Source organism: Poromitra crassiceps (assembly GCF_964638095.1).
Source record: "Poromitra crassiceps genome assembly, chromosome: 14".
NCBI lineage: Eukaryota > Metazoa > Chordata > Actinopteri > Beryciformes > Melamphaidae > Poromitra > Poromitra crassiceps.
The window spans coordinates 35707587-35718768 of NC_139633.1; the positions used below are offsets into that span (position 1 = coordinate 35707587).

Sequence of the window (11182 nt, forward strand, 5' to 3'; positions counted from 1 at the left end):
CTGACAGCACTAGCTAGCGTTAGCAAACATGCAGACGTCCTGCCATTGGTCGCTGGGCAACAGTATTCTTCTTCTTCTTCTTCTTCTTCTTCTTCTTCTTCTTCTTCTTCTTCTTCTTCTTCTTCTTCTTCTTCTTCTTCTTCTTCTTCTTCTTCTTCTTCTTCTTCTTCTTCTTCTTCTCCTCCTCCGGTGTTTTATGGCGGTTGGCATTCTTAATTGTTGCATTACCGCCACCTACTGTATTGTAACAGCGTCACACTTTATGGTCATTTAGTTGCATGGTTGCAACTCCACCCTTTTCTCCCCGAGAAGAGCCTGGTGACGCGAGGTTACGTCCACCCAAGTGGCAACGTCGTTGGATTACGCCTTTCTGTCAGAGATAGATAGATAGATAGATAGATAGATAGATAGATAGATAGATAGATAGATAGATAGATAGATAGATAGATAGATAGATAGATAGATAGATAGGATAGATAGATAGATAGGTAGGTAGGTAGGTAGATAGATAGATAGATAGATAGATAGATAGATAGATAGATAGATAGATCGATGAATAGATAGATAGATAGATAAATAGATAGATAGATAGATAGATAGATAGATAGATAGATAGATAGATAGATAGATCGATCGATCGATCGATCGATCGATCGATGAATAGATAGATAGATAGATAGATAGATGGATGGATAGATATATGAATGGATGGATGGATGGATGGAAGAGGTCCTCTATATATATATATATATATATATATATATATATATATATATATATATATAGACTGTGTGTGTGTGTGTGTGTGTGTGTGTGTGTGTGTGTGTGTGTGTGTGTGGGTGTGTGTGCGTGTATATAACAGGTAATACTGATAGAGCCTTGTATATAACAGGTAATACTCATACAGCCTTGTATATAACAGGTAATACTGATACAGCCTTGTATATAACAAGGTAATACTGATACAGCCTTGTATATAACAGGTAATACTGATAGAGCCTTGTATATATCAGGTAATACTCATACAGCCTTGTATATAACAGGTAATACTGATACAGCCTTGTATATAACAGGTAATACTGATACAGCCTTGTATATAACAGGTAATACTCATACAGCCTTGTATATAACAGGTAATACTGATACAGCCTTGTATATAACAAGGTAATACTGATACAGCCTTGTATATAACAGGTAATACTGATAGAGCCTTGTATATAACAGGTAATACTCATACAGCCTTGTATATAACAGGTAATACTGATACAGCCTTGTATATAACAAGGTAATACTGATACAGTCTTGTATATAACAGGTAATACTGATAGAGCCTTGTATATAACAGGTAATACTCATACAGCCTTGTATATAACAGGTAATACTGATACAGCCTTGTATATAACAGGTAATACTCATACAGCCTTGTATATAACAGGTAATACTGATACAGCCTTGTATATAACAAGGTAATACTGATACAGCCTTGTATATAATAGGTAATACTGATAGAGCCTTGTATATAACAGGTAATACTCATACAGCCTTGTATATAACAGGTAATACTGATACAGCCTTGTATATAACAGGTAATACTGATACAGGGGCTCACCGCTCTCCAGTTTTGTGTTTAGCGTCCAGCCCGCCGCCGTGCGCTATCAGCACCGCCGACCAAAAGCCATTGTTTAAGCTTGTGTTATGCTCGCCGTGCCGTGCCAGGCGCGGGGGAGGAGCGAGGGCCGCGAGCGTCAAATGACGTCAATGTGTGGCTCCTTCTCTCAAAAATGGACGCTTTCGAGCCACTGAGCCCTGAACACTGAGCTGTGTTTTCACGACATTTCTTGACCCATGTGGTAAGCTAAACTTTGATTTGCAACTGTTGGTTTTTAGTAATTTCACCAAGTAAATGTGTTAAAATCAGCACAGGGTAGGCTCAGGGCTGAGAACTGAAACGGCTATTCAGTAAAAACAAGTTTGGTGATTCATTCATGTGCTGATGTGCGGTCGTTTGAGAGTGAAAGCACACTCAGTACTGCACATAATAGCGTTTCGTTGTGACGTTTCATGGGCTGTTCTCACTATTACCGTTGTACAAGTCTCATCCTAAAATGAGATATTCCTCTAAATCTGGTTAAAATCGGAATATTTAAAATGAGTTATACCCCTAAATTGGCCTTCAAATTGCCTCAAATTTCCGCCGCCGCCGCCCTCCGGACTGCGGCTGTAGTGCCCTTTTATGAATTTGAGCCCCTGCCCCTCTAATGTTCTGTGCACGTCCCTGGATACAGCCTTGTATATAACAGGTAATACTGATACAGCCTTGTATATAACAGGTAATACTGATACCAGCCTTGTATATAACAGGTAATACTGATACAGCCTTGTATATAACAGGTAATACTGATACAGCCTTGTATATAACAGGTAATACTGATACAGCCTTGTATATAACAGGTAATACTCATACAGCCTTGTATATAACAGGTAATACTGATACAGCCTTGTATATAACAGGTAATACTGATACAGCCTTGTATATAACAGGTAATACTGATAGCAGCCTTGTATATAACAGGTAATACTGATACAGAAAGGTCAGTCTCTCCATTTCATGAATTTCTCTAATGATTTCAAGCCAATTTTCTACTGTGGGAGAGTCGGCCTGCAACCATCTACGAGTGATCGCTTTCTTTGCAGCCACAGTTACAATTTTAAGAAGGTATTTATCATTTCCTGATATATGTTCTGGTATATCACCCATATACAGTGATTTACATGTTAGTGTGACTTGCCAGCCAAGAATTTGGTTAATGGTTTCCCAGACACTCTCCCAAAACGGCTTTAACTTTGGGCAACCCCAGAAGATGTGGAAATGGTTTGCCTCATCAGACCCACAGTTTCTCCAGCATGTATGGTTTACTGGTGACATATATGGTTTCATTTTAGGTGTAATAAAAAACCTTATAAGGTTCTTCCAACTAAATTCACGCCACTGCAAGGAGCAGGAAGTAGAAAAGACTGTTTCACACATATTCTCCCATTCACGTTCAGTTATTGTATCGTTTAGTTCTTTTTCCCATGTTTTTTTTATATCATTTGTAGTATTTCCCCCTTCCCATTAGAATTCCCTGGTACAATTTTGAGACTATTGATTTAGAATTTCTTTTGTATGCCATTACCATTAATTGTATTAGACCACTGGGTTCCCGAGTTATTTCCCCAATCTTAATTTCTTTCAATAAATAGTGTCGTGCCTGCAAGTATCCAAAAAAATTGTCCTTCTCCAAGTCATATTTTTTACTTAGTGTTTGAAAGCTCTCTAATGTATCTCCCTCCATTATATTAGAATAGGCAGTAATACCTCTATCAGCCCAGGATTTGAATCTGGAACTCATGCAGTTTGGCTTACAATCTGTGTCATATGCAATCCATCTGAGTTGTTTCACCTGCAACCTCAATTTCAGTTGTTTTATGACATCAAACCAAGTACACAGAGTAAACAATGTAAAGGGACTCAGATAATTCTGATGAGATAATGTGAGCTTATGATCTCCACTCATTGCTTGTATTGGGATCCCCCTGCATTCAGTCTCAATCTCTTTCCATCTTGCCACATACTTATCATCACACCAAAGAGCTATGTTTTTTAATTGGGCAGAGTAAATATAATAGTTTTGAAGGCTAAATGTATAGTTTCTTATCTCACTGGATTAGTCTTTAATTTGATTTGAGAAATAAGCTCATCCAATGAAAACAAATGCTATGAAGTTGATTATTTTAAACTGGATGAAGGATTTTTATTTATTTTTAGGGTAAGTCAATCTGCTTTCAAAGTTATTTTCTTTGTCACTTTTCATTTTGAGTTTGAATGAGACTAAAAGTCTTGGAAATATAGCATTCTACAACAGCATGAGTGAATACTGGATTCTGATTGGCTAGCAACAGTGGTAAATAGGCCAACAATCTACAGTTCGGCTCCAACCGCAGTATCACTCCGCTCCCTGATGCTGACTCCGCTCCCTGTGCTGACTCCGCCCACTGTTAGCCTGTCAGTCTGCAAATCTCTAACAAGGAAATGGCCGATCTCTAACACAAGGAAATATCCGATTTCGTAGTAACGTTTGATTTACTGGGTGGATTGAGTTTTGAGCAGTGGTTAGATGAAGATGAAGGTGAAGTGAACAAAGAATGACATGGTGAAATTGGGGAGAGAGAACTGGCTGAGCTTGAGTTGTCACGAGTTCGGACTAGCGGGAGGTCGGACTAGCGGGAGGTCGGACTAGCGCCCGGACCCCGAACCTGGGACTGTCAAACAAACAAACGCCCTCTGCCGTCACCAGATATCAACACACCACCACCAAAACGGGCTGCTTTAGATAACTGTTTAAATAACTGTACTTTTACAGGCAATGTATCAATAACTGTGAATCCCGTTAAGGAATAGGTTAGTTGTTTTTTGGCTCAAAGGCAACTAAATGTTTAGTGCAATCATTGATCTTGTGTATGGAACTATATTCTGTGGCGGAAGGATAAATGTATTCTGAAACCAGTAATGATTGTAAATAATGAATTGGATGTTACAATTGTGTATTTTTTATATTATTTGGTAGCTGTTGTAGAAAACAAATTTACCACTCGAGGTCGGGGTTTGTGGCCACATTTACCACTGGTACAGGGTTTATAGCACTCGGCTTCGCCTCGTGCCACAACCCTGTACCAGTGGTAAATGTGGCCACAACCCCCTCCCTCTCGTGGTAAATTTGTTAAATAGTTTTGTAAATAGTTAGTTTGTAGCCTACATAGTTAGTTTGCGAATAGTTTTGATAATTATAGTCTTGTAAACATTGGCCTGTCACCTGAGTGAAAGTTCCTATTTACAGTTTGGTGACCCAAAACAGAATGGTGACACCTACTGGAACAATTTGGTGTCCCCAATTACACTTAACTCTGGAAATGGCTTCTACACCCTGCTTCAACTCATTCTTTATAAATTTGACTATAATGCAACTTAATCCCCATCCCCGAACCGACGACCTCTGGCAACCTACCGCCAAAGTTGTCCCCTACCAGCCCACCCTAATGTAGCAGCAAAAATCGGGCCTGACCACTAGTATGAAGCGGTTGTGTCTCTCTGTCTTGTTTAAGGGTCCCATCAGGTGGACTGTGATCCTCTCCATAGGAGCGCAGACTCACACAGTGCCCATAGCAGCTTGGGGGGTTTGCTTAGGGCGAGCTTTTGCCGCACAACTGGTGCAGGTGTGGCACCACAAGTTGACATCGTCCTTCATGTTGTACCAAAAGTACCTGGTTTTAAGGTGTGCCAGGGTCTCTCCACCCCGAAGTGGCCACCCACAGGGCCGTCATGCATCTGTTCCATCACGGAGGGGCGGTAGGCGCGAGGCAGTAGTATCCCTCGCATGATAGAGGGACTACTGGTGTACATGGCTGCACTGAGAGTTCCCCAACACATCAACATTTTAATTTTTGAACAATATTTCAAAATGGTCTCATTTTACTGGTCGGACTCTGTATGGCCGTAGGCTGTCAAATGTTTTTTTTTTTCAAATATCAACAAGAGTGAATTCTACACCTATTTGGTTTACACTAGTTAGGCATGATAGAGGGACTACTGATGTACATGATTGCAGTTTATTTTCCCCAACGCATTAAAATTTGAATTTCTGAACAATATTTCAAAATGGGCTCATTTTACTGTTTGGACTTGCACCGTAGGCTGTAAAATGTGTTTTTTTCCCCCAAATATCAACAAGAGTGAATGTTACATATATTTGATTTAGAGTGCAGTTTGCATGGGTATTTATTCAATCTGTGTGACATCACTTCAATTTGTGTATTTTATCGATTTTTAATGACAGGTTTTATTCTGAAAAGTCCTGACCGGAAGTCAGAAATTCCTGCTGGCACACTGGCGGGAACGAGAGCGACACCGACACCGGAGGTCACACTACAGCAGCAAGCGGGAACCACCAGGCACGAGAGGCCGAGGGCAGCATCCGACAGGCCAGGCACTTGTCGGAGTCGGACTCGGGGAGTGAGACTGGAGCTAACAGCGAGGAGGAGGCAGCAGCAAGCGGGGGGAAGTTGCATCGCGGCCCCGGCAGACGCACCTGGAGGAGGAGAGCGACCGGCGGGGCAACAACAGCGTGAGCGAGGCCGAGGAGGAGGGCAACAAGGCGGGTCTGGCAGGCGAAGGGGATCATGGAAGGCTAGACAAGCAGCAGGAGCAGCCGGGGGAGAGATCTTATCAACTCAAAAGAGTGAAGAATGAACTCAGGACGACTATGAATCAGAAACAACTGTCTGCGCTCTCCCTGATGGCTATTGACTCTCAACTAGTCATGGGAATAGACTTTGAGGATTTAATGAACAATTTCGCAAGCACAAAGTCAAGAAAGAAGATCTTCTAAAGGTAAGGCTGATATTTATTTATAATAATTTCTTGGCATGGTTATTTATCATTATTTCTGAGCAGAAATGTGATGCTGGCTGCAGGCTGCTGTCATTCTTTGAAGTGGTTGCGCAGTTTGCAGGCTTGTGTTGGTCTGTGTTGTTGCATGCTGCATTCAGCACTATAGCTGGCAGGGCAGCACCCTCTGCTGTTTTGTATTGGAATTGCAGTCTCAATAAAAAAAAAAATATTACAATGTGTTTTATATGTTTTATACTGCGATATTTAAGGGTTATGAGCAAAGCAAAGAGGGTGGAGATGTTATTTTTGATGTTTGGTTTATAATAATAAGATAATAAAATATAATAATAAGCTCAGTGATTGATTGATTGAAAAGTTTATTTCTATAGGGACAGATACATAAACATAGAGCATTCACAGGAAACAGTCTTTGTTATATATCCTGACATTTATAGCCTAAGCTAGTTTACAATGTTTGTCCCTAGATGTTATAAGGCAAATATAAAAACAGGGTACAGAATACAGACTATAGAATACAGCTGTTAGGTTACACAAAATATAAAACATAAAACAAATATACATCTGTTATGTTTCTGCCTGTCTGTTGTAGTGTAACACGACCTAAAGGGAGAGAAGGTGGTGACATGAAAGTGAATGAGAAAAGGAGAAAATACTATCAGAATCAGAATCAGAATCACTTTTATTGCCACAGTATGCAAGTTACATATGAGGAATGTGTCTTAGTGTCTGTATGCAGCGTAGTGGTCACATCAATATACAGAGATAAGAAGTAGGAAGATAACTAAAGACAATCACAAAGTTGCAAGTGTAATCAAATCGTAGTATCGCAATTTTTAATGTCACGATTTTTTGAATCAATCTTTTATTCCAGAATTGATAATCGCGTAATTTTTTTCTGTTTGTTTATGTATGAAATGTTACCACTTTCATCCAGCACATTATAGAGCGCTTCCCTCTGCTCCATGGCTCATACAGCCAATCATGTACCTTTTTAGTACAAGTGACACGGAAACAGCCAATCATTTAACAGACAAACTCCGACCCGCCCCCACTCACACAGCTAATCATATCCCTTGACAATGGTGGAATTGCTAGTGACGCGATGGTTTGATCCAGAGCTGAGAGTCCCGACATCTCCTGGATAAGCAGCACTGTCGAGTTGCAGCAAAATAGACAGTTTGTGTTGTGCTCTGAAAGGGTTTCCCCCCTTGAATCAAATTGTACATTATCAGCTTTATTTTAGCATGCAAAAGTAGCGCGAGACCCATTCCTGGCTAATGAGTCTCACATTTTGGTGCTCCGCTGACGCCACTCATTTTATCTCACCCGGCGTTACAAATAATTCGATGTGGGTGAGTTTCAATTCGTGTTAACGTAACGTGTTAACATGTGTTCTATTAATAAGAGCCCGGGAAATTAACGTTAATGTTAAGACACCAATTTCACAAATACGGGCGTCTGCAACGTTACTTTACGGAATGGCATCCGCAGCTCAATTCACTTCTGTGAGCAGAGACAAAGTTGAAGTGTTGGAAAGGTTTTACTTGTACTTTGGGGACAGGAATAACTCATTGTGTCATCTATTGAGCACACAGCTTATGACTTTATGTCTTCTGCTTGGGCGGGGTCTTGATGCGTATATAAAACGTATATAAAACTGCCTACCGCATTTTCAGCGAGGCAAGGCTTTTTCTCGTCCAACAAACAGCGGTCCCCAGCGCGGTCGCCCTCCAGCCCTACATAAGCCTATGACATAATGTAGTTATTAAGCAAGTCAACGCAAAACCCAGGCTTTTCCACACCTCTGAATCAACTAACATTAACCCTACAACCCTGAAATACACGTTACCAAACGTTTTTTTAGAAGGCTGGCAACGCTAGGCTGTCAACAAAGTAAAACGTCACCATGTCTGTAAATTACTGCTTGCAGTTGCACTCAGAGCATGTATGTGTGTGTGTGACAAATTAGACCTACCTGTGTGCCTTGAAAATAAGGTGGTTCAAAATAAAGTGGCTAAATGCAACCTTTTTCTTCTCATGTTTTTTATTAAGGGTAATTAAAATGATCAATAATTATCGATATCACCCAGCCCTACTCATGATATAATATACTAGGGATGCACAGATACCGATTTTTGCCGATTCCGATTTTTTTTCTAAAAACAATAATTGACAGCTTACACAAACATTTTTGTAACTTAGCTTTAATAGAATTCTTGATTTCAAGTAATAATTCTGAGGTAGGACCATCTCATTAAAACACATCTCAAAATAAAAGTACTCCAGGTTACTGGACAGAGCTTTTCTTTTTTTGTGCAAATAATACAATGAATATAATAATACAAATCTAGTAGGCCTACACAGCTATCAGTGCATTCACTTTTCCAAAATAAAACAGGTGCAACAGAACATCAAAATGTTCTCCATGGAGCCCAGCCATCTGTAATATAAATTAAAATAAATACAATATAGCCTACATTTTGTTTAGACTACAAATGCACCATTACAGGTCCTTAGCCTTCTTTGCTCTCTCCCTATTTTTTTTTTAACATGGTCCAACTTTCTTCTTTCTTTTACAAAGCTCCAACAAAAAAAATTAAGTGCAGTATTTATTTTTGTATTTAGCAAAATCCAAATGAAACGTGCAACTATAAACTATAACAAGGCACTTTTAACAGGCATACTACTGCCTAAGGCTGGCCAGCAGCTGCTCTGCATCAGCATTCTCCTGCATTATCTCCTCATGTACTGAAAGCAGCAGACTTGGCCTTTTGGCTGCAGGCCCAGGTGTCGTGGATGGTTCTGCAACAGCTTCCACCTCGTCTTCCTCCTCCTCCTCAGGTGCGTGGTCTCCTGGTCTGCGCTCCTCAGCCTCCAGCATAGTCAGAATCCGCTCTTTCACTTGATCCTTAACTTCTGCGGAGAAGTAGCGACTCCTGTACCTGTTGCATAAACAGACAAGAAGGATAATTCAAATGTATTGTTTCAGAGACATAGCCAGGCAAACACATAGGCAAGCATAACTACAGTAACTACTATTAGCCTAGAGTAGATAGATATTATTGTCTGCATTTATTATTTGACAAGTATAGTAATAGGCTTTTTTTGTATGTGGCAATATGAATAATATGATAGATATTATACAGTAGTGTAAGCTATTAACTTGCCTGGGGTCCAGGAAAGTGGCCACAGTGTACAGTGGCTCCTCTTCAATGTTGCTGAACCTTGTCTGGACTGCCTCCAACAACGTGGCTTTTGTAGTCCCCACTCCACGGTCAGTGTCTGCTTCTCTCTCCAAAAGCCGTTTCAGCGCGGTGATTTCTGGAATCACGTCTGCCGCTGTTGCTGTGGATTTGCTGATTTGTTTTGTGAGTTCCTCAAACGGTGCGAGGAGCGTCACCACGTTCTCTATCAGCCCCCCCACTGATACGCGTTGAGTGTGGCTGGCAGCTCGTGCTCTGCACCGTACGCCCCGAGAGCCCGTCTCTGCTCAATGAGTGACTCCAGCATGTAGTACGTGCTGTTCCATCTGGTAGGAATATCCTGCTGCAGTCGTTTCCTCTCCTGGATGTCGTGGAGTCGGGAATAGGCGAGTGGCGAGTGTTTAAAGTGGCCGACAATCTTCCTTGTATTTGCCAGCATGTCTTTGATGCTGCGTTGAGACAGCAGACCCTCATTCACCGCCAGTTGAAGCGTATGTGCCATGCAGGGCAAACTCGCCAGGTTGCCATCTACCATTGTTTTCGCCATATTTCTAGCGTTGTCACGCAGCACCACATGAACCCTGGTTTTATCGATATTCCACCGTTGCAACATCGCGTCCAACTGCACGATTTGTATCGTCTTCACTGACGGTGAAAAATGTCCACACCGACGAACACATGCTGTCGCATGAGCGTAGTGGCTGCAACTCATCCGTCGGGTGCGCACACGTCACGTCAAAATCGGCTCACAGAATCGGCATTTTAGAGTGACCGGCGCAGATCACCGATCGAGGCCGATCACGTGAAAATCGGCCTTTTCCGGTCACGTGCCGATCGATCGGTGCATCCCTATAATATACAGTCTCTAGAAGTGTATGATTCAACTTTTCCCATGTTCTAGTGTAAAAAAGCAAACAAACTGAAAAAGGAAAAGAAAACAAGAAACAAAAATCGCAATAAATCGTAATATCGAATTGCAATAATCGTAGAATCGCAATACTTAAGAATCGCAATATATATCGAATCGGCACCCAAGTATCGTGATAGTATCCAATCGGGAGATAAGTGAATCGGCACAGCCCTAAAATATATACAATATGTATTGTGGTGAAGTGTTCTGTGGATAATAAATATGAATTTACGTTGAATTTACATGATATTTACAGACTGAGTTAAATATATGTTAAATAGGCAGTGGATTTACATGAATTTACAGTCGGAGTTAAATAAGAGTTTACATTGAATGTACATGAAATTTACAGGCTAAGTTAAATAGGCATTCAATGTGCAGGGAATTTACATGAATTTACAGTCCCAGTTAAACAGGCATTAAATTAGATACAAGTTCCAGTTTTATGGGGGGGGGTTCAGTTGAGTTTAGGAGGAGGTAGTGAGTTTGTGTGTGTGTGTGTGTGTGTGTGTGTGTGTGTGTGTGGGGGGGGGAGGGTTGTTAGTGAGGTCCTTGGCGGAAGGGGTTTCCGGGCCTTGTTGGTGAGGCTGATGGCGGTTGGGAAGAAGCTGGTCTTGTGGC

General features: G+C 41.1%; 1 protein-coding gene across 1 annotated transcript in view; it reads right to left on the bottom strand.

Annotated features, from left to right (window-relative positions):
• LOC310789169 (nephrocystin-1-like) overlaps positions 1-10186 on the bottom strand; it is a gene marked incomplete at its 5' end in the record, with an annotated part of 67403 nt that extends 57217 nt beyond the window's left edge. The window contains 3 exons of the mRNA XM_083650759.1: positions 5964-6224; positions 9198-9390; positions 9873-10186. Of these exons, the coding sequence (XP_083506885.1) occupies positions 5964-6224; positions 9198-9390; positions 9873-10186 (768 nt within the window). The remainder of the gene's footprint in view (positions 1-5963; positions 6225-9197; positions 9391-9872) is intronic.
• Positions 10187-11182: the final 996 nt, after the last annotated feature.